The 27,539-nt window shown below is 42.4% G+C and overlaps 2 protein-coding genes across 4 annotated transcripts; one reads left to right on the top strand and one right to left on the bottom strand.

Moving 5' to 3' along the window:
* Positions 1–104: 104 nt before the first annotated feature.
* Positions 105–13,521, bottom strand: si:dkey-183n20.15 (RING-HC_RNF170 domain-containing protein). Its single transcript, XM_021604186.3, has 6 exons — positions 10,910–13,521; positions 10,291–10,393; positions 9,243–9,351; positions 6,732–6,805; positions 6,205–6,315; positions 105–1,285 (listed from the first exon to the last, which is right to left on the bottom strand). The coding sequence occupies exons 1-6, from the start codon at positions 10,948–10,950 to the stop codon at positions 986–988; spliced, it is 738 nt and encodes a 245-aa protein (XP_021459861.2). The 5' UTR covers positions 10,951–13,521; the 3' UTR covers positions 105–985.
* hook1 (hook microtubule tethering protein 1) lies at positions 13,506–26,681 on the top strand. Of its 3 annotated transcripts, none has more exons than XM_021604184.3 (22): positions 13,506–13,946; positions 15,910–15,995; positions 16,564–16,636; positions 16,943–16,993; positions 17,251–17,383; positions 17,604–17,671; positions 17,916–17,978; positions 18,312–18,395; positions 21,268–21,431; positions 21,508–21,648; positions 21,973–22,174; positions 22,380–22,490; positions 22,647–22,734; positions 23,040–23,112; positions 23,184–23,324; positions 23,432–23,519; positions 23,653–23,684; positions 23,769–23,851; positions 23,937–24,037; positions 24,171–24,272; positions 24,417–24,485; positions 24,595–26,681. In XM_021604184.3, exons 1-22 carry the CDS (start codon positions 13,902–13,904, stop codon positions 24,751–24,753), a joined length of 2,157 nt encoding a protein of 718 aa, XP_021459859.3. In that variant the 5' UTR covers positions 13,506–13,901; the 3' UTR covers positions 24,754–26,681. The 3 variants fall into 3 exon arrangements, with proteins under 3 accessions (XP_021459859.3, XP_090091949.1, XP_090091950.1); XM_090235823.1 differs by having other exon boundaries at positions 23,599–23,684; XM_090235824.1 differs by lacking the exons at positions 13,506–13,946; positions 15,910–15,995; positions 16,564–16,636; ... (3 more) ...; positions 17,916–17,978; positions 18,312–18,395 and adding an exon at positions 19,164–19,216.
* The last annotated feature ends 858 nt before the right edge of the window (positions 26,682–27,539 follow it).

Genomic DNA, 27,539 nt, shown 5'->3' with positions numbered 1-27,539 from the left:
ATGTCTATTGTATTTGCATGTGTATTGTGCTAAATAGGGCTCATCTGGAAAATAGTTATTGGTCTCAGCATTTACTCCCTGTTCAGTAAGGACAAATAACAAACTTTCAGAACAATAAATACACCATTTATAGCATTTTACAAGTATTCACATCAAGTATTTACAGTTTCACTGACAAACAGCAGGGTACAATATAATAGGTCTACATTTAATCTGCACCCCCCATGAACAAACCCAGGTTTTATTGAACCACTGAAGGGCATTGATAACAGTAACACGGACACCAAAATAAAGGCTACAGGTAGGGTTGGACATTTCCAGGAACTTTAAATAAATTCCCTGTTTTTTTCTACAAATTCTGTTTGGAGGATTCTGGATTCCCTGCTTATTCCCTCCTGATTCCAGGAACCCCCCCAACTGAGATTTTGGGAAAACCAGGGAATTTATTGAAAGTTCCCTATATGTTGAAACACTAGCAACAGGTACTGTAGAAAGAAACACGACACACACAAAAATCTGAAAATATCAGACAATGTACCTCCAAAATGCTGCATAAAAAACGTTCAACACATTCCATTAAACATACTTTGTGTAGGTTCCACCATGTTGCTTTCATCAGATCAGTGGTCATGAAGGAAAGAAGGCTAGGTGTGACACTATGCATTCAGCCATGCAAAAACTGAGCCCCTGGTTAGACTTACTATTAGACTGTAAACCTCTGCTTGTGGTACAGTGAGTCCAACACCTGGGGTGTAATCATTAGTCCAAAATGAGTTTCTTTGACAAATTCAGTTAAGTCTCTCCCTGTTTGGTTCCTAGTGAATACACCTGCTAATAACCCCAGGATGCAAACCAGCAGACATACACTGCTGACTTCTTGCTAGGTCTCTCTCTCAAAAAAGAGGTTTGTCACCTCGAGATCTCCTGTTGAAATGAAAGCTAAATCACTGCTGGCCATCATTTCTGCTACTCGCTCTACAGAGAGTTACTGAACAGGCCTACCCCCTGTGTGAGCTGAGGAGTTCCCACTATCTGGTGCCATCTGCTGGTTGATATTGATAACACAGATGAGCAGCAGGAATACCACCACCAGGTCATCCAGGACCCCCAGGAGGCCAGACAGGGAGGGTGGAGTGTCCAGGGGGGGCGAGGCGAGGGACACCACAGTCCCTAGGCAGCAAAGTGCCACCCGGAGGAAGAAGAGGCACACTAGCCCCCCCATGGTGCCCAAGCGGCGGATTAGCAGCTGCAGGAACAGGGGTGTGTCACACAGGTAGTCTGTCACCTAAGGGACAAGACAAACGGGCACAGGTGTGAGTGGAGGGTGTCACGGTCACCTCGCCTGGCTTCAGGTGGGACAGAGAGATCTGGCTCTTGTTCAGTAGAGCAGGTGTTCCCAAACTTTTTGTGGCTGGGATCCCTTTTGCAAATTCATCAGCGATTTAAAAATAGCATACAAGGAGTTTTACTTCGACGTCTTCAGTGCATGACTGGGCGAACCAAGTCTTGGGCCCAGTGAAAAAACATTTAAAAGGCCCTTCTCTTGGCATTGAAGAGAAAAAATGTATGTCTTCAAGCTAATTTTCTGCAATTCTACACATTTGTCCATTTGCAGAGTGCATTCATGTTCAAAGCATACATTTTGAGGAATACAAGAAGTTTTGAGTTTAAAATTTGATAATTGGTGGAAAACTGTAGATACCAATATCACTGTGAGCCTCCCAAGCCCATGTTGGTCAAGCTTAAGAACATACATTGTAGATCAATAATATTTGTATTGTAGTATACAGTGTTGGGGAGTAGCGAACTTAAGAGTCTATTGATGCACCAGTGTGTCAATCTAAGTAACATAATTTTTAAAAAAACATCAAAATCCGTCAATTTAAGCTAGAGATATGTTTTTTGTTGTTGTTGCATGGGCTGAGTCTCATCCACCACATCTGCGATGGAAGGTGGCCGAGCTGCAGAGGTGTTTGTCAGACCATGAGATATCCCGAAAATCGGTCTTCTGAACAGTTTTGTCTACAAAATAATATGACCGCTATGTGGAAAGGGGAGACTCACGAACTTGATGCTCTTCTCCCCCCACGGGTGTCACGGGACCCATCTAAAGGTAACCCATACAAATAAATGGAAGTATGGATATACAGTGCCTTGCGAAAGTATTCGGCCCCCTTGAACTTTGCGACCTTTTGCCACATTTCAGGCTTCAAACATAAAGATATAAAACTGTATTTTTTTGTGAAGAATCAACAACAAGTGGGACACAATCATGAAGTGGAACGACATTTATTGGATATTTCAAACTTTTTTAACAAATCAAAAACTGAAAAATTGGGCGTGCAAAATTATTCAGCCCCTTTACTTTCAGTGCAGCAAACTCTCTCCAGAAGTTCAGTGAGGATCTCTGAATGATCCAATGTTGACCTAAATGACTAATGATGATAAATACAATCCACCTGTGTGTAATCAAGTCTCCGTATAAATGCACCTGCACTGTGATAGTCTCAGAGGTCCGTTAAAAGCGCAGAGAGCATCATGAAGAACAAGGAACACACCAGGCAGGTCCGAGATACTGTTGTGAAGAAGTTTAAAGCCGGATTTGGATACAAAAAGATTTCCCAAGCTTTAAACATCCCAAGGAGCACTGTGCAAGCGATAATATTGAAATGGAAGGAGTATCAGACCACTGCAAATATACCAAGACCTGGCCGTCCCTCTAAACTTTCAGCTCATACAAGGAGAAGACTGATCAGAGATGCAGCCAAGAGGCCCATGATCACTCTGGATGAACTGCAGAGATCTACAGCTGAGGTGGGAGACTCTGTCCATAGGACAACAATCAGTCGTATATTGCACAAATCTGGCCTTTATGGAAGAGTGGCAAGAAGAAAGCCATTTCTTAAAGATATCCATAAAAAGTGTTGTTTAAAGTTTGCCACAAGCCACCTGGGAGACACACCAAACATGTGGAAGAAGGTGCTCTGGTCAGATGAAACCAAAATTGAACTTTTTGGCAACAATGCAAAACATAACATTTGTGGTAAAAGCAACACAGCTCATCACCCTGAACACACCATCCCCACTGTCAAACATGGTGGTGGCAGCATCATGGTTTGGGTCTGCTTTTCTTCAGCAGGGACAGGGAAGATGGTTAAAATTGATGGGAAGATGGATGGAGCCAAATGCAGGACCATTCTGGAAGAAAACCTGATGGAGTCTGCAAAAGACCTGAGACTGGGACGGAGATTTGTCTTCCAACAAGACAATGATCCAAAACATAAAGCAAAATCTACAATGGAATGGTTCAAAAATAAACATATCCAGGTGTTAGAATTACCAAGTCAAATTCCAGACCTGAATCCAATCGAGAATCTGTGGAAAGAACTGAAAACTGCTGTTCACAAATGCTCTCCATCCAACCTCACTGAGCTCGAGCTGTTTTGCAAGGAGGAATGGGAAAACATTTCAGTCTCTCGATGTGCAAAACTGATAGAGACATACCCCAAGCGACTTACAGCTGTAATCGCAGCAAAAGGTGGCGCTACAAAGTATTAACTTAAGGGGGCTGAATAATTTTGCACGCCCAATTTTTCAGTTTTTGATTTGTTAAAAAAGTTTGAAATATCCAATAAATGTCGTTCCACTTCATGATTGTGTCCCACTTGTTGTTGATTCTTCACAAAAAAATACAGTTTTATATCTTTATGTTTGAAGCCTGAAATGTGGCAAAAGGTCGCAAAGTTCAAGGGGGCCGAATACTTTCGCAAGGCACTGTATATATCCTTAATATGACAGACACTTCAAAACCGTATTCCATTTTTGCCAGTTATGAATGTGTTGTTCAATGCTTTTCTATAGGCTATAGTAGAAATGGCTAAATTAAATATTTTAGCAAATCATTTTTTAGATATATACACTGCTCAAAAAAATTAAGGGAACACTAAAATAACACATCCTAGAATAGAATGAATGAAATATTCCTATTAAATACTTTTTTCTTTACATAGTTGAATGTGCTGACAACAAAATCACACAAAAATTATCAATGGAAATCAAATTTATCAACCCATGGAGGTCTGGATTTGGAGTCACACTCAAAATTAAAGTGGAAAACCACACTACAGGCTGATCCAACTTTGATGTAATGTCCTTAAAACAAGTCAAAATGAGGCTCAGTAGTGTGTGTGGCCTCCACGTGCCTGTATGACCTCCCTACAACGCCTGGGCATGCTCCTGATGAGGTGGCGGATGGTCTCCTGAGGGATCTCCTCCCAGACCTGGAATAAAGCATCCGCCAACTCCTGGACAGTCTGTGGTGCAAAGTGGCGTTGGTGGATGGAGCGAGACATGATGTCCCAGATGTGCTCAATTGGATTCAGGTCTGGATTCAGGTCTGGGGAACGGGCGGGCCAGTCCATAGCATCAATGCCTTCCTCTTGCAGGAACTGCTGACACACTCCAGCCACATGAGGTCTAGCATTGTCTTGCATTAGGAGGAACCCAGGGCCAACCGCACCAGCATATGGTCTCACAAGGGGTCTGAGGATCTCATCTCGGTACCTAATGGCAGTCAGGCTACCTCTGGCGAGCACATGGAGGGCTGTGCGGCCCCCCAAAGAAATGCCACCCCACACCATGACTGACCCACCGCCTAACCGGTCATGCTGGAGGATGTTGCAGGCAGCAGAACGTTCTCCACTGCATCTCCAGACTGTCACGTGATCAGTGTGAACCTGCTTTCATCTGTGAAGAGCACAGGGCGCCAGTGGCGAATTTGCCAATCTTGGTGTTCTCTGGCAAATGCCAAACGTCCTGCATGGTGTTGGGCTGTAAGCACAACCCCCACCTGTGGACATCGGGCCCTAATACCACCCTCATGGAGTCTGTTTCTGACCGTTTGAGCAGACACATGCACATTTGTGGCCTGCTGGAGGTCATTTTGCAGGGCTCTGGCAGTGCTCCTCCTTGCACAAAGGCGGAGGTAGCGGTCCTGCTGCTGGGTTGTTGCCCTCCTACGGCCCCCTCCACATCTCCTGATGTACTGGCCTGTCTCCTGGTAGCGCCTCCATGCTCTGGACACTACGCTGACAGACACAGCAAACCTTCTTGCCACAGCTCGTATTGATGCGCTATCCTGGATGAGCTGCACTACCTGAGCCACTTGTGTGGGTTGTAGACTCCGTCTCATGCTACCACTAGAGTGAAAGCACCGCCAGCATTCAAAAGTGACCAAAACATCAGCCAGGAAGCATAGGAACTGAGAAGTCTTCTATGGTCCCCACCTGCAGAACCACTCCTTTATTGGGGGTGTCTTGCTAATTGCCTATAATTTCCACCTGTTGTCTATTCCATTTGCACAACAGCATGTGAAATGTATTGTCAATCAGTGTTGCTTCCTAAGTGGACAGTTTGATTTCACAGAAGTGTGATTGACTTGGAGTTACATTGTGTTGTTTAAGTGTTCCCTTTATTTTTTTGAGCAGTGTATTTTTTATACCTAAAGGGGTCCTAAAATGCTAAATCCAATACCTAAATGATCCATGGTATGACCAATCTTAAAACAATTCCATATGTTAGCTTAGTAGAACTAGGTTGTAGTGTGGTTGCAGCATGTTTTAATAAAGAATATGACAAGGTTTTGTGTGTTACTAGGTTGTAGCGTGGTTGTAGCATGGTTTGATAAAGGATGTGACAAGGTTTTGTGTGTTACTAGGTTGTAGCGTGGTTGTAGCATGGTTTGATAAAGGATGTGACAAGGTTTTGTGTGTTACTAGGTTGTAGCGTGGTTGTAGCATGGTTTGATAAAGGATGTGACAAGGTTTTGTGTGTTACTAGGTTGTAGTGTGGTTGTAGCATGGTTTGATAAAGGATGTGACAAGGTTTTGTGTGTTACTAGGTTGTAGCGTGGTTGTAGCATGGTTTGATAAAGGATGTGACAAGGTTTTGTGTGTTACTAGGTTGTAGCGTGGTTGTAGCATGGTTTGATAAAGGATGTGACAAGGTTTTGTGTGTTACTAAGTTGTAGTGTGGTTGTAGCATGGTTTGATAAAGGATGTGACAAGGTTTTGTGTGTTACTAGGTTGTAGTGTGGTTGTAGCATGGTTTGATAAAGGATGTGACAAGGTTTTGTGTGTTACTAGGTTGTAGTGTGGTTGTAGCATGTTAGTAAAGGTTATGAAAGGTTTTGTGTGTGGTACTGACCTTTCGAGGGGCTCCTGAGTAGCGTTTGTTGTAGTCTGTGATTTCTCCCAGAACCTCCCTCTCTTTACTGTCTGACCAACCCTTACTGGACAGACGACACAGGACCTTGACCTAAGAGAGAGAGAGAATCCATTCCAGTTACATTCTGAATCATTATTTATCACTTTTATCCAACTTAAAGGGAAAGTTCACCAAATTGTAAAATTGAATGTTGGTTTCCTGACCCTGGAAGCAGTCGATCAACAAGGTATGAAATCAATCCATGCTTTGGTTTAGTTTTCCTGGCACTGTTTCCAAATGCTAACGTTTTAACATTTGTGACATAAATCCCATTAAAGTCATGGGACCAATATCAGCATTTTTTTGCGCATAATGTCTAAATCATCCAAAAGTATCTACATTTAATTGTGAAGCTCACAAAAGTCACTTATAGATGATTTGAACATGATGCTCATTTTCTTTTCAGATAACAAGTGTAATATCTTGGTAATAATGGCTGTTTCTACAGTTGGGTGTATCTTCCTTACCTTTTGTCTACACAGAGGGCAGCTTATGGCGTCCAGCCAGGACCCATGTCTCCAGTAGGAGATCAGACAGGGAGCTGCAGACAGAGAAACAAGGTAACATAAAGTACTCTCACTTATATTTTCATTCATATTTTTACCCCCAAAACAACGATTCACCATTAAGGAAACATGGTCATATCGCTAGTGTAGTATGTTTATATTATTGTGCATGAGGCGGAATGCGGGAATGAGCAAAATGCTGACAGCAGCATTAGAAGCTGTTGATGTAGTGATATGACCTTGTCTACTGCATGATTGTGAATTAACACACACTTGGATGGTGTTTAGGTGTAAAGTGTAGCTCCTATCTCTCCCACCCTCTCTCTCTGAGGGGAAGGCAGGGTTAAGTGGGGCAGTTCAGGTGGAGTAGTTATTACGTCATGTGATGATGACACAGACAATGGTGAAGGTTAGGTGAGGGAGAGAAGATTGGCTGTTGCTACTATCCTTATCAACCACTATTTTTAACCCACCGTTGATATACAGAAAGTATTCATAACCTTTGACTTATTCTACATTTTGTTGTGTTATAGCCTGAATTCAAAATGTATCGCAGATTTTTTTTCTCACCGTCCAAGCTCTCCCAAGTTGCTTGTTAATTGTTGCAAGACAGCCATTTTCAAGTCTTGCCATAGATTTTCAAGGCAATTGAAGTCAAAACTGTTATTAGGCCACTCAGGAAAATTCTATGTCATTTTGGTAAGCATATATTTGGCCTTGTGTTTTAGGTTATTGTCCGGTTGAAAGGTGAATTTGTCTCCCAGTGTCTGTTGGAACAAAGACCGAAGCAGGTTTTGCCTGTGCTTAGCTCTTTTCCGTTTATTTTTTTATCCTAAAAAACTCTCTAGTCCTTGCCGATGACAAGCATACCCATAACATGATGCAGCCACCACCAGTTGCTCAGTGATGTGGTGTTGGATTTGCCCCAAACATAAGGCTTTGCATTTAGGCCAAAATGTATATTCCTTTGCTGTGTTTGTTTTACAGTATTCTTTGTCACAATTTTTGCAGTTTTACTTTAGTGCCTTATTGCAAACAGGATACATGTTTTGTCATATTTTTTATTCTGTACATGCTTCCTTCTTTTCACTCTGTCATTTAGGTTAGTATTGTGCAGTAACTACAATGTTGTTGATCCATCCTCAGTTTCTCCAATCACAGCCATTAAACTCTGTAACTGTTTTAATGTCACCATTGGCCTCATGGTGAAATCCCTGAGCGGTTTCTTTCCTCTCCGGCAACTGAGTTACAGTAGGAAGGACGCCTGTATCTTTGTTGTGACTGGATGCATTTATACACCATCCAAAGTGTAATTAATAACTTCAAAATGCTCAAAGGTATATTCAATGTCTGCTTTTTTTTTTACCCATCTACCAATAGGTGCCCTTCTTTGTGAGGCATTGGAAAACCTCCCTGGTCTTTGTGGTTGAATCTGTTTTTGAAATGCACTGCTCGACTGAGCTTATTTAGGCTTGCCATAACAAAGGGGTTAAGTACTTATTGGCTCAAGACACTTCAACTTTTCATTTTTTATTAATTTGTAAACATTTGTTAAAACATAATTCCCCTTTGACATTATGGGGTATTGTGTGTATGCGAGTGACACAAAATCTCAATTGAATCCATTTTACATTCAGGCTGTAATACAACAAAATGTAGAAAAGGTCAAGGGGTGTGAATACCTTCTGAAGGCAACTGTAGCTGTCTATGACTGTTGTGCCACTTCTGTAATGAGGTTATTGTCAAAACAGACAGTTTTGCTTACTCAGAGATAGCAAACCGAACTGGATCGAAAAGGTATTTAAAATGTGTGAAATTCTCTTGATTTAGCAAGCTTGTGTTTTGCACTTTTGGGAATATTTTGTTGATTCTATTGAGCCCGACGAACTAAGTCAAGCACACCTCAAGTATTTCAGATATTTTCAATTTGTGTTTGACCCAGGTACGATAGCAAGACAAAGACCAGACTGACAGCCAGGTTGTCATAACAATTCCATATAGTCACCATATCCTAGGACCATTTTAGACCATAGATGGCCTTGGGAGAGTTTGCACACGCGTGCCAAAAACATCCTTCCTATTTTCATAGTGAGCCTATATGACTCTGGCCAAATGAGAGAGATGTGTGTGAATGTGCAAAGCCTGACTGTGTGTGATCTCCATCAGGTGGGAGCCACACACTGGGTCACTAGTGTGGCACAGGCTAGACAGGTCTTGGGGCTCTCATCATGTTACATGGATAGAAACACGGATGCTTCGTTGGCCAGACAGATGGACAGACAAAATAGTTAAATAGATCCAACCTGACTTGCTGCTGTAGTCAGTGTGTTGTATGGTACTTTCATTTGTAATGTAAATATTAATATGCTACCTTCTGGGCTCTAAAGACCTCTTTCTATCTGTACAAGTCTCTATTGGCCCTTAGATAAATCAGATCATGTGCAGGTTGTGGTGGTCGTGGTACTGTCTTACCACAGAAGAGATGGCCACAGTTGGTCTTTACGGGGAAGCTGGCAGTTTGTAGACATACAGGGCAGAGCCAGTCTTTGTGGCCCGCGGATGGACAGATCTGAGAGGAGTTCTTGGGAGAGAGAGGAATACATTGGTACAGTTAGAGATAGGTAATTATAACACCGGTTTCTGTTTCTCTGACCTCTCTGCACTTAATTGATCACTAAAGAGTGATTGGAAAGGCAGGTCCCATGTCTAAAACTGGCAAATACTGTGGCTTTTAGGAACATGAGATACACACCTCTGGAATAGCAGTGAAATAACAGCAACAAGCACCAGGGAAAAGATGAGGCCAAGGTCCTATAAATGGACCTCGGTGGACCCCATCATAAGGAAATATCAGCTCGGAAATTATCACGGTCTAAGTTAGCTTGACAGCTGGAGGGAGCCCTACCATCTCCTCCTTCCCTCCAGACTGCCTCTCTTCTAAGCATTATTAATAACAGTAATCGTTTTTTGTAAGAGTAAGAGTTATTATCAGTTAATAACAGTAATCGTTATTTGTAAGAGTAAGAGTTATTATCAGTTAATAACAGTAATCGTTATTTGTAAGAGTAAGAGTTATTATCAGTTAATAACAGTAATCTCAACAACTAACAACAATATCAAACTAAGACAGTGACATTACTCCGACATAACCAGGAATCATATGGGTAGAGCATCTCAACTTCTCTGTCCAACAGAACCATGTTTTGTTATGAATTTAACCAAAAGTACAATGTAATTACGCTGGTCTTTGTAGCAGCAATGATTTTAGCACTATGGAGAGTACGGCCACTATTTCTCCTGATTCCCCAGACAGTCAGACAGTCAAAACTTTGCTATACTACAATTAATGTTTTCTAATATAAAAATTATTATTGACATTGTGGCATGCGTTGATTGATACTGCAGTGTGATTATAGTGGTTGTCATGTCAGGGCTTAGAATCCTGCCCCCTAGCATTCTTAGATGTTAGTGGTCATCAGTAATTGACCCAGTATGTGTGTGTGTTTCTGTGTGGCCTCACCTTGCTGTAGGTCACATGTTTGAGGGATGTTCGGTCCTGTGTGTGTTCTGAGGACGATCCTAGGTGACCCTGACCCACTGTGACCTCAGGCAGAGGGTCACATCTGGTGGAGGAGGAGATTGGGGAGACGGGGGAATAACATGAATTACATTGTGTTAAGGTTCAAATTGGCATGCAACAATTTATTTAACAAACTATCAGCCTCCATAGCTGTTCAACTTTTTGCTTATTGATAGTTGCAGTTGACACTGAATGAAGTCAGTAGATAGTTTGTCCATAGAGGACAATACATTGTCTATAGAGGACAATACACATTTGGCATATTGCAGCCAAACTGGGATCTTATGGTGATTTGCCCAGTGCAAGTTTAGTTAGTTGGTAAAAAGCTAGTAACCAGATACTAGACACCCCATCCCCCTATACCAAGTACCCAAACTAGTTAACTGTGAAAACAATCTGGATACCAGATACACACAACCCCAAGCTACAAGACCTTTACAGTCTAAGTACCAGACACCCAACCACACCTATACTATCAGCATCTGTAGTGTGTGAGTGGGTGGTGTGTAGAGGAGAGGGTATAGGCCCTCTGTTTATGCCCAGAGAGAAAAATACTTACCTGGGATGAGAGCTGTGTGAGGTGTGCATGGTCTGATTCATCTGGCAGCTGGAAGTGTAGGTCTGGTAGCTGTAAACAGACAGAGAGCCTGGGAGTGTCTCCTAGACACTCATGAGTGTGTCTCTGTAGACTGTGTGTTTCCCGGAGAGGCTAGAGAAGGAAATGTTTCCTGACTGCATCATTGTACACAATAAATCTTACTGGTCAGTTAATCATTAGCTAGGCCTTTCGATCTGGGAGCTGACGGCTGCCTGCCTGGAAGAGACTTAGAGAGCACCAGAGCACATTATTGATTGCAGTGAATGTCAATGTACTAGGATTACATAACATAAAAGCAGATTCTCTAATATGTGATTGATGTGATTGGTAAATGTTATTATAACATGAAATCGGTAAGGGTTCTAAACAAAAACTGGAAAGCGTTTCCATGGCCATTTCCAAATTCTATTTTGATCATGTGACCACCCACACAAGTTCAAAGCTATACTGTTTGTCTCCGCCTTTTCAGTCTTAATAGTTTAGTGCCAACTTGGCAATGATTTACTGAAGGTTTACTGAGTTTAAAGCCTTTACCGTAAAACACCAGCTCTATGGTGAAATAGAGTTGTGAAAAACCTTGTTGCTGTCTATCAATCCATATGTATCAGACTCATAGAGATGTATAGAGATCTCTACTTGGAAATAACCTGTTTTTAGCATGGACATTGACATTAAGGGTTTCCACTAGTAGTCAACTGGGTGGGGATTCCTATGGGTTGAAGCAATCAGCCAATGATTAAAGCATTGTCATCTTCTTCAAATTGGGTTGTATGGTTTGTATATGGCCTTAAACTATATCAGCGGCATCTAGTGGCCACAATAAATTAATAACACAGAAGAGTTGGTTCAAGACTCCTGCACTGCAAGTCCTGGTAAATCACCAATCGCTTTACACTTTTTTCAGACACAAAAGAAGACGAAAATGGAGTACTTTAAAGTTAAGAATGCCTCAATGGTGCTGCCCATGCTTTCACAGACGCCATAATGGCACAGATACAATGATGAGACCTCTATCCATCTCTTTGAGGAGCACCCCAGTTGAAAGGAATATCAAACCCTCTAAATTCCTTAGGATTCGCACAAATGTCATCATAATAGTCTTCATACATAAGTCTGTCACATTGGTACCGGTAAAGATACCGTAGATACAGATTTGCATTGCCCAAGGTCAACATTACAACTGAATTCCCACAGTCTGACATTCTAATGAGTAATAAAGAACTGTTATCAGCAAGTGTATGTTTGCAACGTGAAAATATTCACGTATGATGTTGAACTGTTATGTCTGTTACAGCGCTTCACAGTCTGCTTCCTGGAACACAAACATTCACCCTACACTTCTCGATCTCAAGTACAGGATAAAAATGCCTCAAAATGTATAAAAACAGTCAATCGATTTGGCAGGGGTCAGAGGGTGAATGCTGAGCTAACAGGCTAAGAGTAACTTTGTTCTCCCTCTGACAGAGGAAGAGAGAAGGTGAAAGGTCTATTCTAGCCAGATGGGCCACTGGAGATGGCTAAAGTACAGTGTCATTTCACTAAAACACACACACACACACACACACAGTTTGTCTGCAGTTTGTCCCACATTCCTTACTAAGGCATCGTGGTTGTCCAGCGAGTCCAAGTCAAATATACATGTGGCATTACAAAAGACTAAGCATGCTTAATAGAGAACCTCAAATGAAATCGCTTTTTAGTCCAGGAGTAGACTTAATCTGGGTCTGGGAATCCGGCCCTATACGTGTCAGCAGCTGATAAACAAACAGACAGTGGTCTGTTGAGTCAGATAGAGTGTATTAACTGAGTATGAGTTTAAACTCTTTACCTATCTACCAGCCAGATTATTTTTGGGGTCAAATGCTTGAGGAAAACACCCCTCTGTGGGTCCACATTTTGACTCGTGGGTCTGTGCCACCAGGTACGGTAAAATAAATAGACCCTGATTTTCTTGTCATGAGACCAGGCACGTGAGTTTCCCTCCTAATCTTATCTGTGTCAAATTAGACTGTAATAAAAAGTTAATTCCTCACAAAAGAACACACATGTGAGATTCATTAACCATTAACATGAACAGGATTGTGGGTAGCTGACTCAAACTACTCCAGGGTAGTTCAACTAGCCATTCCTTTGAATTTGTCTACACCTGACCTCAGGTTTATTGTACAGGAAATGTAATACATGAGTGGTTATGGTAAAACAGAGATCCAAGTGTTACACTTTCACAGTGCTCTTCATGAGAATCATTGTAAATGTAAATCATTGGCTTGACTGTTCACTGTAGATTTACCATTCAGATGTCACTAACCAGTCACTAACATACACACAGCATCATACCACTGCCGGTTCCACAGCATCCCACACACAGGCTGGGTTCCTTGCTGTCATTTCTGATTTCCTTAGCGAATCTTACTTGTTTGGATAGGTAAGCAATATGGTAAAGGTATATTACCCTTGTGATTTAAATATCCACCAAGTACCCTAATTGTCACTCTTTCAATATATTGCGAAAATACCGAGAAAAGGGAGCAAGGTTTTAGAATGAAATCCAGCTCAGATTTTTGAGGCGTTCCGCAAACCCTTGATTCCGCTCTGTGATTGGCTCCACACAGACCTGTCAGTCAGTCAGATAGTCAACCTGATTGGTCTGTCTGTTCCAGTCAGAGGACACCATTGGTGTTTCATTCCTCGTTCTTGCGTTCTTGTGCTCTTTATCGCGTCAATCCCCATCCGTCTAAACCGCGTAACGGAAAACGTCAAAGCGCGAGGCAGTTATTCACGTATGAATTTACGGTGCTTTTACTGCGCAGTGAGCAGGAAACTTATCCATATTACGCAGTTAACGTTATAGATGCAACCCCTGCAGGTGAGGTCAAATGCAGAAGGAAGGGGAACGGTGTTGTTGTTGATGGCAGGTGCATCGGACATATCTGGCCAAACCTGACGGGGAGAAATGGAGACGGACAAAGCGGTGCTGTGTGAGAGCCTTATTATTTGGGTAAGTGCTGTCTGCGATGTCCGCTGTTCAATGCGAGAGCGCTTTAAAGCGTCTGATTGCATGAATTATTTTACTGTGTTTATCGATGACGGTATAATTTACCTGTGGCAGGTAAATTAGTGTCAGGACTAGAGCAATCAGGAAATGGCCACGATTGGAAATCCACCTGTTCTCTCCTATTTATAATTTAGGCCTACAGTAGCCTAATGTTCGCGTATTGATAAACCATTGTCGTCAGCTAGGCTGTAAGAATAGCCTGTATAGAGTATATACGCCGATTAAAATCAATGATGTATGATGGAGTTGAGCGGGGACTAGTGTGGGCGGACTGGAGCTCCGACGTTTTTATAAAAAAAAAATAGGCTACTGATTTCACTACCAAAAGAAAGGCCGGTAATTACACAATACATTGTTCTGATTAATTGCGGACTATTCGTTGGGTGCTGAAATCATTAGTTGTGTTTTAAAAGAAAAATCTTAACTAAAGGTTTGAGCTCCAGGCCTCCCACGCTAGTCGTAGATAAACTCCATCATAAATCGTGGAGTTGAGTTAAATCGGCTATGCGCTGGGTGGGTATTTTATCTGAAACTACAATGCACAAAATGAGCCTTACCTCGTTTCCAGTTTTGTCTTTAGTTCTTCGACACAACGAAAGACAACAATATCCCTGAATTCAGTTGATCCTCATCCGATTTAGGGAGCTAATCTCATTAACTGTTAGATATTTGTGGAATGTTGCTCCTTCGATTATAGCCACTGGCAAGTCAGTAATAATGTCACTTTCATTTGGGTTGATCCTAAACGCCTAATGTGAATTGTCGCACCTGTAGGCTACAGTTTATTGTGCAACCTTAATCCTTACATGGCTTGCAATAATTTAGTAACATTTGAGATCATGTAAATTTGTCTTTAAGTCAGTTAGGCTATTAGGTGAGATTAGATAGTGTGCCAAGTGTTACAGCATGTTTCTCTCCTGTAGTGGAGCTTTCTCTCCTCCAGTGTCAATAGGGGACAGAATAGGACTAGGGCTGCATCCCAATAAACTGAAGTGGCTTCCTCCTGTTTTTGGCTATCCTCCTCTTTATCAGCAGCTACCTGAGAGATCTTGCCAAATGAGAGATCTTGCCAAATGGAAGCCCCTTTCTGTTGGACATTCACCCACCATTGTTTTAAAATCTTCTGTGACTGAAATTGAGTGTAAATGAGGGGACAACAAAGACACTCAAGATGCATTTTCCTTGAATGCTGCAAGGGTATAACCAGTACAGTACACACAATGTCAGTGAATTAATAACCACATTGACTTAGTTTCCACAGGCAGCACAATTCTGAACTTTTTCCACTACTCAGAATCAGAATGGGCTTCCTGTGTAAATGCAGCCATTGAGTGGTGGGGAGCACTACAGTTTACCATTGGATGCTAAAGTATAAGTTGAGGGCACAGGACTGGGAAGGCAGTATCTATATTGTATTGGAGGTAAAAAGCCTTGATTGCAGTACTTGGTGTGGCAGGTTTGTAGTGAGTGCTCACCAGACACCATGGAGACACAGTCCATTAGGATGACTTATTCACAAGTCCACCATAGCAGAGTAGGGCCTAGACTAGAGTACTGAAGCATGTCTCTCTGGGGCTCTCTCTCTCAGTGACCATACTCATGCACACACAACCACACCTCTTTCTGACCTCAAATGGCAACGCAATGTTTTAACTATTAAAGCAAGAGGAAATCCTCATGGATTGAGAATGACAATTGGGTTTATGTGTTAGGTAGGGCTACTCTGCTACATGTGCATGCCAATGAAATTTAGTTTTTGATGGTTCATGACAGGGTTTGCTGTATGATCAATGCAAGTGGAGATAGAGGAGGCACTGAAATCTGTCTCATTTATGTCCCAGTGTCTTCCCCCTGTCTGTACTCTAATCTATGTCATTAATCTTTGTTTGAATCCATCCCGTCTCAGCTCCAGACCTTTAACACTGGGTCACCATGTACAGCTGTAGCGGAGCTCACCACGGGCGTCGCAATGTCTCAGGCCTTGCATCAGATGTGAGTAACGCACACTGAATGAATCTAAACGTCTTCCCGGTGCCACATTAATACGCGCCCCTCCGGTGACTCTTGAGATGTGCTCTGACCAATTACTGTCTGTCATATGCGCGCAGGCAAAATGGACCAGGCTGCTGGCAGCATAGAGACAAAAATAGACATGTTTAGAACTGCTAATTGTTCGCAAGCTGAAAGAATGAATGCAATGAATTGATTATTGAATGTTATGATGTACACAGCTTTGCAGAACCAAAACATACACAGCTTCTGCTCAACGAACTCGAGAACGACTCGTTTGGGGTGCTGCAGTTTGAATGATATTTTGCTTATCACTCTCACGGCAGTCCTGCTAAGAGTCGTTCACAACCTAGTCCGATTGTGGCCACAACTCGTATCAAATGTACCAAGAAATGATCGTATTTGTATGCCTAGTAATCAACAAATGTACATTGTTTAAAGCACGATTTTACAAGTCTGTCACAAATGACACCTCCAATAAGCCCCTTATGGTGAACGAGTGGCTTGTAGAATTCAATGCTTATGCATGCATGTGTGTTGTGTTTTGCAGAGATCCAGCGTGGTTCAGTAAAAGTTGGCTCGGTCGCATTAAAGAAGATGTTGGGGATAACTGGAGACTCAAAGTACTGAACTCCATACTGACCTCTTTCTGCCCTTCCATTTTCTCCCCTTTTCTCCCTCTTCCTCTCTGACCATTCCTAATTTCCTTTACTATCCTCCCTCGCCATGTCCCTTCTTCCATTAATTCCTTCCCTCCCCTACTGACCTAAAAACCAGAGTGACTGCTCTCTGTTAGCCCTGTTAGCATTTTAGCCAGCCATTAGCCTTTCAGTGCTATCATCCTCACACCAGAAAAGACTCACTCAGAAATTCTTTGAGGTGTACACTTTGTTTTTCTAAAGTGAAGACTTTATAACTTCTTTCTCCAGATGAACAACCTGAAGAAGATCCTTCAGATGATGGTGGATTACTACAATGAGGTAGGTAGAAACATGTTGAGTTATGTCTCATTGTAACTGTTGTATTCTGTCTATGGCACTAGGTCATAGCCCAGCAGATCTTAAGACTTCCCCAGTTTGGTTATGAATGGTTATTACCATGGCAGCCTCACAATAGATGTTCTATTCTCTGTTACTTGGTCCTGAGCAAGAAGATCTGACTTCCTCTTGCTAGACCTGGTCCACATTATAACCCTTTATGTCTGGTTAGAGCTGTTATATTCTCTGTCTGTCACTAGGCCCTGAGCCAGCAGATCCAGGAGTTTCCATTGCCAGACCTGGTGAAGGTGGCAGAACACTCAGACCCTGTAGAACTTGGACGACTGCTGCAGCTCATACTGGGCTGTGCTGTCAAATGTGAACGCAAACAAGGTAACACACACACACACACGGTGCAGTCCAGCCCCAGAGACTGAACTAGAACGATTCAACAACACTATATTGTTGTATTGCCAAGACAATGACAAAGGAGTTGTCTAAATCTGAAACAGACTGGCACCCAAAACAGAAACTGTGTGTGTGTAATTCCCCCCCACCTCTCCTTTTCTCCATCTTCCCTCCATCCCCCCTCTCTCTCTGTCTCCCCCTGCAGAGTACATCCAGGTCATCATGACTCTGGAGGAGTCCGTACAGCATGTGGTGATGACGGCCATTCAGGAGGTGAGGTTTGGCCTGAGCAGGGCCATTATCTCTGATTGATTTGAAATAGTGTGACATGTACGGTAGGATCTTAGAATTGCCTATAAGTGTTAAAAATACAGTTACCAATACTGTGATTTTGTTAAAGTACATCCATGACTTCTCTTTGGCTTTAGAGAGAAAGTAATGGTAGACCACCTGTTGTGTGAATGAGTAGGACTGTAGTTGTCTCTAACCAAACCTGTACCATGTCTCTCTTTGTCAGCTGATGAGTAAAGAGAACATGGCCCAGTTTGGAGCAGAGCCACCGGGGGATGTAGAATCACAGGTGAGAGGAGGAGATCCGCTGTGTTAGGCCTCTAATAATATATATATATTTGTTGTTGCTGACTGTGCATGTCCCTCTATAGTTGTCACTGGACAACCTGGAACAAGAGGTGAGAGGAGATGCACTGTGTTATAGGGATCTAATAGAATGCTGTTGTCTGTTTTATAGTTGTTCTTGATTGCGTGTCTCTCCATAGTTGACCGCTTGTCTTAGACTTGTTAGTACTGTGATATTGCTCGTCTCTCCCCGGACCTGCTGAAGTAGGCTGGCTGTAGAGAAGCTAGCTAGTGTTAAGTGTGTGTGTGTGTGTGTGTGTGTGTGTGTGTCTCTCAGTTGAAGAAGGCTCTTGAGGACCTGGCGGATCTGATGTCAGAGAAGGAGGAACTAGCCCAGCGCTGTCATGAGCTCGACGTACAGGTACACACATACACAAATCCACTTTCTACAGGCCCCCTAACCGACGCATTGAATAAGCTCGCTGCACACAGTCAACTAAATTAGTTCCATCAAGGTTACTGGAATGGATATTAGACTTACCACCATTTAGCTGTCACACACACAACCCTGGTATAGTATAAACATGATATTAATTTAGGATGTTATCCTATCGATATTATTTTTGTTATTGCTACTGTAGGTAGCATTAGCCAGCGCTAGTCGGCTTTACCTGCGGCAAAATATTTTTTATCCTATTTGCTTGTTCTCCATTTTCTTTTTAAATAGTGACCCAACATGTTTTCAGCACTTATTTTTCTGGCTTGTCTCTGCAGCAGACATACAGTGAGCAATATGTTTGGAACATCAAATCGCACTATCGAATCTCAATACATATAGAATCGTGAGAATCACAATACATATCGTATTGACACCCAAGTATTGGGATAATATTGTATCGTGAGGTCCCTGGCAATTCCCAGCCCTAGTATAAACTGGGTCTGTTTTATGTGCTATGATGCCAGAGGCCATTGTCTGTGGCTGGTGTAGCAGAAGGGCTGTGGTTTATAGACTGGGCCACTCTGCTTTCCCTTTGCCTGCTCTCTCTGCCGTATCCTGCTCTGCCTGGCTGGGGAAAACACAGGAAAGGACAGAACCCTGCTGCTGGTTACTGATTAGGTCAAGTTCATAATAGTCAAGTCCATGTAAAGGTACTGATGCTGTTGAATGGGTCTATCGTCTCGTGTCTACAGATTGAGTTGTTACAGTAGATCACCATTTTCTCTCTTCACGGACACACAAAGGTAAGTCCACATGGCTGCATGGCTGCTCGTCGTTGAGGCAGACTAAACACATCTAACGGTTGGTTGCCGTGGCTGACTAAAATATCTCTATCCTCTATTGCTCTGTCACTAACACGTATCTCCAGGTGTGAAATTAAGAATATACGGCATCTCGGCAAAACAAATAGTGGGGCTGCGCCGTACCAGTAAAACATGAGCCTATCACAATAATGAAAACCAAATGTCAAATCTATAGGCTATTACACCATTATTAATCATTACCACATGTCAGAGGCATTATGAATTAGGGAATGGACTTGAAACGGGTGGTATAGCCTACGCTCCAAAATGCGATGTGGTTCTATGAGAACGCAGAGGTTAGTGGCCGACACGCAGAGAGTGGATGCATAAATTCTGGCCTAATGAAAAGATGTCTCTTTCCATTCACCACTGTTTGATGTCTGGAAATGTGTTGGGAGTAGATGAACGTGCACGGTAAAGGAAAGGAGCCCTTTTGAAGTGATTGTTTGACAATCGAATGACAGCGTCATGACTGGATGTGTTTATGTAATAATAAAACGTGATACATTTTAAAAGTTAAATGACAAATCTTCAGAGATCCTATTGAATTAATAGGGATTCTATATGTAATTCTATGATTAGGTGGCAAATATAAAGATCAAGTCAACATAAAAAATTGGAGGCCCCTTACACTTCAGTGTAGTGGTGCCAAGCTTCTAGCAAAATGTATTGCGCTTAGAATTAAAAAGGTATTGTCAGATATTATTAATCCTAATCGGACATTTTTTTTTACATGGGAAATAGAATAAGACAAGTATTGGAAACAATAGAACATTGAAAAATCTAGAAACCAAGCCTGGTCTTCATAGCTGATTTTGAAAAGGCCTTTGTAGTATGACTTTAATTTAAATATAAATGTATGAACTACTTACATTTTCGAGAATCTCTTATACAATGGGTTAAAGTTCGTATAGTGTAGTAACCCCAGGTGTAAAATAGTAATGTCTACTTCTCAGAAAGTATTAAACTGTCAAGAGGCGTAAAACAAGGTTGTCCACTATCTGCATATCTATTAATTATGGCGATAGAAATGTTAGCTATTAAAACTAGATCCAATATCAAGGGGCTCAATCAAAGGCTTAAAAACAAAGGTGTCATTGTACGCTAACGACTGTTTTCTTTTAAATCTGCAATATAGATCCCTACACAACCTCAGAGGATCTAGATCATTTCTAGATTACAACCAAACTATAATATTACGTATTGGATCACAAAAAAATACAACTTTGATATTACTGTGTAGTTTACCAATAAAATGATCTGAGTGTGAAGTGGACTTATTCAGTATTCATATCGAAAAATAAATTGTCAATACATTTTAATAGAAAGTTAGCAAAAATAGGTAAGATCTTGCTATAATGGAAAGGTGAATACTTGTCTATTTGTGGAAAAATCACCTTGATTAATTATTTAGTCATACCGCTGACCTATTTACTGATGGCCCTGCCTACACCGGACAACTTATTTTTGCTCATAATTTATAAAATGTTTCCACTTTATTTGGAACGGCAGGCCAGCCAAAATTTAAACGAGCCTATTTACAGTACATTCGTAAAGTATTCAGACCCCTTGACTTTTTCCACATTTTGTTACGTAACAGCCTTCTACACACAATACCCCATATTGACAAAGAAAAGCGTTTTTTTAATTACATTTTTGCAAATGTATTACAAATAAAGTGATATCATTTTTACTTAAGTATTCAGACCCTTTACTCGTGTGTGTGTGTGCGCACTATTCCCAGTTATTGTCTCTGGCATAAACCATGACTAATGAACATAGAGGAGAGAGTGTGTGTGTGTGTGAGGGAGGTAAACTAACCAGCCATTCAACCTATTCACTTTCTCATTCTGCATGCATATGTGAACATTTGTGTTGTACCACCGTATTGGATGAACTGTAAAACATGGTGGATTTGATAGTTATGTTAGCACTACTAATTTTGGGATTGAAACACAGCCCACCTCTGACCCTGGTTTGACCCTGGTCAGGTGACAGTCCTTCAGGAGGAGCGGAACAGCCTATTAGCTGAGAACGATGTGCTGACGGACCGAGCCAATCAGCTGGACGCGTTTGATGACCCAAGCACGCCCTCCGGACGGAAACACAGCCAGCTACAGATACAGCTAGAGACACTACAGGAGGAGAACTTCAGGTGTGTGTGTCAGTGAAAACACATTGCACTGGGATGACGCTTACAGATATCACTCTCTCTCTCTGTGTGTGTGTAGGTTAGAGGCAGCTAAGGATGACTACCGGATCCACTGTGAGGAGTTGGAGAAGCAGCTGATCGAGGTCCAGCATCGTAACGACGAACTTACTAGCCTGGCCGAGGAGTCACGAGCACTTAAAGACGAACTCGACATCCTCAGGTGTGTGTATGGTGCCATTCCAGGTCGTCTTTATTGCAGTTGTGCTGCATGGATGTGAAAAGACGACCTGTAATGACTCCACCACCTCTCTCTTAATCCTATCTGTAGTCTGTGCTGTCTGCATTGGCTAACAAGCTAATCAGAAGACCCTGCCATCAATTGAGTTGATGGAATACTGGTGTATAAGTGGGAGACAGGAAGTGGTTAGTTAGAAGCAAGGGTAGACCAGTGAGAATGTGTTTGTTTTGGTCCTTCGCGGTGCCCGTTTTATTTATTTCTCTTTTTATAAATTGAATGAAATGAAATTCTCTGTTTTGTGTATAGGAGCTGTTCAGACCGTGCTGTGAAGCTGGAGGCATCAGTGGAGACATACAGGCGTAAACTGGAAGACCTGGGAGATCTGAGGAGACAAGTCAAACTGCTGGAGGAGAAGAACATGACCTACATGCACAACACTGTCAGTCTGGAGGAGGAGCTACGCAAGGCTAACACTGCCCGCGCACAGCTAGAGACATACAAGAGACAGGTGAGATATACTAGAGACAGGATTATTCCTGAAGTTGTCCCCTCCCTTTTGCACTATAGATCTGACAGCGCTGGGTTGGGGAAAACATGGCGGAACTCTGAAGCTTTTGCCCTCACCTACCAAGTCGTCTCTGAGGAGACATCATTTTGGAAGGACAAAAAGCCAATCAGGGGGCTTACTAAAGCTATTTCCTGTTTCCTGCCAGGTCCAGGAGCTGCACCGGAAGTTGTCAGAGGAGTCTCGGCGGGCAGATAACCTGGCCTACGAGATGAAGAAGTTTGAGGAGAAATACGACGCTGTGATGAAGGAGAAAGAGGTACGGACTGGATCCCAACACTTTCTACTGCAACCTACCTGGTCCCTCTGATATGCAAACACAGTAGGGGAAGGAGCTAAGGAATGTTTTGGACAAGGCAATAGTCTGATGCTATTGGCTTATCTCCTCTCTGTCTCCTGATGTTGACGTCATTAGAAGATCATCATTGAGCGAGACTCTTTGAAGGAGACCAATGAGGAGCTACGCTGTAACCAGGCTCAACAAGACCAGCTCCGACAAGCAGGTAGCTCATTGGACCATCGCATTGACAATGTAGACTGGCTGTTTGGTGCTGTGTGATTGGAAAGTGAAGGTTTCTTTGATAAATGGTGTGGGCACATTCGACATTGCTGCTGACTTTAAATGGGAGTTAAGACTAACTGATCTACAAATCACATTGCTTCATAAATAACTATTAATGTTATTTGTAAATCAGTCAGTCACAATTGACCCATGATACATCAGTTTTGATGCTTTCCAACACGGTCTGTGTCTCTCTGAGGCTTACAGATACACATGGTTACTGATCTGATCTCTCACTCTTCACAGGGATGGCAGGGATGCCAGCTGGCAGTCCAAGCCATGATAACCTTGCTGCTGAAATCCTACCTATAGAGTACAGGTAATCATTTAATAATTGTGTTTTGCGTGTGAGTCGCTGACTGCACTAACTGTGTGTCCTTGTCCATACAGGGAGAAGTTTATCCGGCTCCAGCATGAGAATAAGATGTTGCGTGTGCAGCAGGAGGGATCAGAGAATGAGAAGATCTCTGAACTACAGACACTGCTAGAGGAGGCACACCGATCACGCTCTGAACTGGACACTGAGAACAGGTGTGTCGGTGGCACTAGCTGGCTCACATTTTCACTTGTACTGTCTTGGATGTTTTTACTTTCTAGTTGATGGTATTCTACTTCCTGTGTGTGTGACGTACTTCCAGGTTAAACCGGGAGAGAGTCACTGAGCTGCAACAGCAGGTAGAGGATCTACAGAAAAGCCTACAGGGCCAAGGGGCCAAGACTGATGACGTGAGTTACACACTAGACAGTACATGCATAGACTTTACACATACTGTTATGTCAAACATTAACCCTACATACTGTACAGGAGCAGCTCCAAGGTAACGGTAGCTGTGTTCTCTTCCAACTGCTCTATTTTCAGTCTCACCTGAAGAGGAAATTGGATGCTCATATGTAAGTATGGTGCATACCGCTTTGTGAGACCTCCATGTTACTCCAAAGAGATCGATGCATAAAATAAGGTGTTTTATTACCCAGGGTGCAACTGAATGAGGCGCAGGATGAGATCATGAAGAAGAAAGAACTGCTGGAGGACCTGCAGCCAGACAACACACAGACCTGTGAGTACAACTGTAACACAACCATAACATTGGCAGTAATGTTTTCAGAGAGCCCCAGTGAGTGGTGTCTGTGTCTGTCCCTTAGCTCTGAGACTGGAGGAGCTGATGGCTGCTCTGAAGAAGAAGGATGATGATATGAGAGCCATGGAGGAGAGATACAAGATGTATCTGGAGAAGGCACGCAACGTGAGTTGTCATTCCTTCCGCTCTTATCCAACTAGCAGCTGGACAAAAAGTGTGGAAAAAGATAATGTCTCTATTTGGTTTTGCTCTCACCCGTGATGTCTGATGAAGCCCTCGGTCTCTTTCTGTGCTGTAGGTGATCCGTGCATTGGACCCCAAGCTGAACCCAGCCACAGCAGAGATCCAGGCTCTGAAGAACCAGCTGATGGACAGAGACAAGAGGATCCTCAGTCTGGAGGTAACGCTGACCTTTAAACCCTGGCCTCTCCTTAACCCTCAGCCAGGAGGCACTCATTCACAGGAGGATCTATAATATAATACTCTATAATACTCAACCTCTGGTATTGATAGTCTTTTACTCTCTCTGTCTTTCCCTCTGTAGAGGGAGTGTGAGCAGGCAAAGCTGAGAGAGTATGAGGAGAAGCTGATTGTAACAGCATGGTACAACAAGGTTAGAACATGAAATCTGAATAGATGCACATTAGACCTCATATTTCCTTTGAAAATGAATGACAGGAATGTACAGTTAACATTTGTAATCTCTCTTCCACTCCCTCCAGAGTTTGAGCTTCCAGAAGCTGGCGATCGAGGCCCGTCTGGGGGGTCGCTCCACCTCTATGGTGCCCCCCGGTCAGTCCTTCCTGTCCCAGCAGCGCCAGGTCACCAACGCCACCCGCAGGACCCTCTCTGTCAGCGTGCCTGCCACCACCGCTAACTAGACCTGGGATGGGTGACTACTTAGGTGGGCCACCGTGTATGCAGGCTAAAGTTAGACCATGATTAGTTTAATACGGTGTGTTCGTGCTGGGCTGGAACAGAAGCCTGCTGACACGGCAGCCTGCTGACATGGCGGCCCACTAAGACCGGGGTCTCCCACATCTGAAGGAAACAAACAAATGGCTCCTCTCTCACTCCCTTCCACAAGTGCACACTCAAGTGACCTTAAGCACACTAGCTTTCAGCCCCTGGGGAGGGGACAAGCATGCACTGACTGATGTGAACATGAGCACTTGGTCTAGTTAGGTTCCCTCTTCCTCACTGATACACTGTACTGTAATATACCCCACAGTAGCACACAACAGCACGGTTGCTTATAATCACCTGGAATGAGTTTGGTCTGAGTTGACAACCCTATCCACATGCTTTATTAGCACAGAACACTGACTGAGCCCTTCAATATACCTGTGTTAGTCTAGATAGCATCAAGCTCTGACTGGAATGCCTATTGAACGAACCTTGATCTCGACATCCTGACACGCTGTATATTGAGTCCGGGATATGTCATTTATTCCGTCTATGAATGCGCAAGAAAATACAATTGGAGCTTGTAAGACATGTGGTCTTTAAATGGCTTATTTGAATGCTATTACCAGCTGAATATAAGTGATATTCTAAAATGTTTTCATACTTTACAAAATGAAGAATCAACAACACTATGCAGTTAAAGGATGTAACAAACACCCTATTAACCATTGGACTACAGAGAGAGTTTGACCTCTGATCTTCCTCCTCTGTGTTGTCACAATCACCAGGGATGAATGGAGCACAGATAACTGAGAAATAGGTGTATTTGGTGCTGGCCACCAAACGTCCATAACTAGTTTCTTACACAAAAGTAGGAAGTCTATACTGCAGACCTGTGTCAATATCCTGTGATGTCATACTGACATATATCTCTGGTGCGGCAGCCTAGAATCAATTAATCAAATCAGAAATCCAGGACTATTTATGGTATTTATTTTCTATGTGTTAACTGTGATCTGTACTAGAATTTACTGCATGCTCTAACGGAATACTGTTGGGCCTTTATATTCTCTGAATGTCTTGTCTAGATGAGTAGTAAGGTTTCAACAGTATAATCTATACAGCACTACTGTTATCAGGGTTCAAACACCAGCTTGGCATTTATGGGCCAGTTTCACAGACCCAGATTAAATTAGTTAGGTTATGAAATGTGGATTAATTAAACCTTGTCCTGGATGTATTGCATCTGCAATTGTGGACACAGCTCCTAGATTTAAATATTATTCCTCTCTGATGAAGTGAAAATGTTGTGACAACCTTTTTGAATGTCTTTAAATTTGTTTGGGCACATTAGCCTTCCTCTGTACCCACAACGCATTTGGGGATTGAGTTTGATGCATCTTGGCTTGAGGTGCACTGGGATAACTGAATGAAACAATCGTCTCTTTAAAATAGCTATCCACTGATGTTATGATCCCTACTGGGTTGGATTGTTAGCCTTATAGTGAGGCTTACTTTAGCTCAAGGCAAGCAATTAGCTAGATGTTGGATTTGCTGTTTTGAGAAAATGTGAAATTCTTATGTCATGTGCTGCTGCTTACATTTTATACACACACTTCAGCTAAAATTATTTGGACTCTAGAGCAGCGTACAAAGCTGATTTCACGGCATAGTTTTTTAAACTTTTTTGCAGTGGATAGTACTTGTACGTCTACTGATTCACATACATACAATGCCATGTATACAGAGATCAGCGCAGCACTAGGAAATGAGATCTGAACAACGCTGTTTGGATAGTAGGCTACTTGTTGATTGTGTTAGTGGGAAAATAAGTGTGAATAATGAAAGATAAGTCTGAAGGCCTTTTCATGTCGTGTACAGAATAAAGTCTTTTCAAAGCGTTGAGTTTGTTATGGACTGAGAGTGGGCTAGTCACATTCTTTGTGGAATTCATATTTCTATTTTTACTCCTCACTTTCTATTCAAAACCAAAAGTGACCCTCCATAACACATATAGGCATTGCTCACATTTCTTAAAGCAAACCTTGTCTAACTTGCCAGCTATGCTTTGTTACTGCTACATTGACACTTGGATACAATAGGCTATAGGCCTACATTTAAACTATATAGAAAATGTTAATGTAAAGATTGTTTTACATTCCTTACTCCTTTCACTATGTCCAGTATGTTCATTAGAAACTGATGCTCTCTTTACCCACGTGCCGAATACAACAGGTAGACCTGACCGAGAAATGTTTCTTACAAGCCCTTAACAATGCAGTTAAGAACAATAAAAGAGCAACAATAAAATTAGGCTATATACAGGGGGTACTGGTACCAAGTCAATGTGCGAGGGGGGGGGGGGTAATTTCATTGAACATTTGTTTCACCATCATTAGCGTTGTTGATCTGCAATATAGTAGTACCAGTTCTGGCCCAAAGGTAGAGGTGTACCACATTTACCTTTTGTATGTAGATGTTTCTGGGGGCATTTAATGGTCCTGAAATACTGCTCTGCTTGTCATGGCACATTTCACCATCCAACTGTTACGTAAAAATCAATCATAGATTAGCCTCTGAACTGGAAAGACCATGTATAATGGGAGTTAACCATTTCAATACACACACAGATTTACAGTATTTGTATTCACTTGACTGACTTGAGTCCTGTTAAAGAGCCCTTTGTGTAAGCATTTTGTGATGGCCCCTGACCAGAGAGAGAACGGACAGCTTTGTTTAAACTGGGTTTTATGTCAGTTAT

This window comes from Oncorhynchus mykiss, chromosome 5 (assembly GCF_057628025.1).
Source record: "Oncorhynchus mykiss isolate SJ-2025 chromosome 5, ASM5762802v1, whole genome shotgun sequence".
Taxonomy (NCBI): domain Eukaryota; kingdom Metazoa; phylum Chordata; class Actinopteri; order Salmoniformes; family Salmonidae; genus Oncorhynchus; species Oncorhynchus mykiss.
This window is presented reverse-complemented; position numbering and strand designations above follow the sequence as displayed.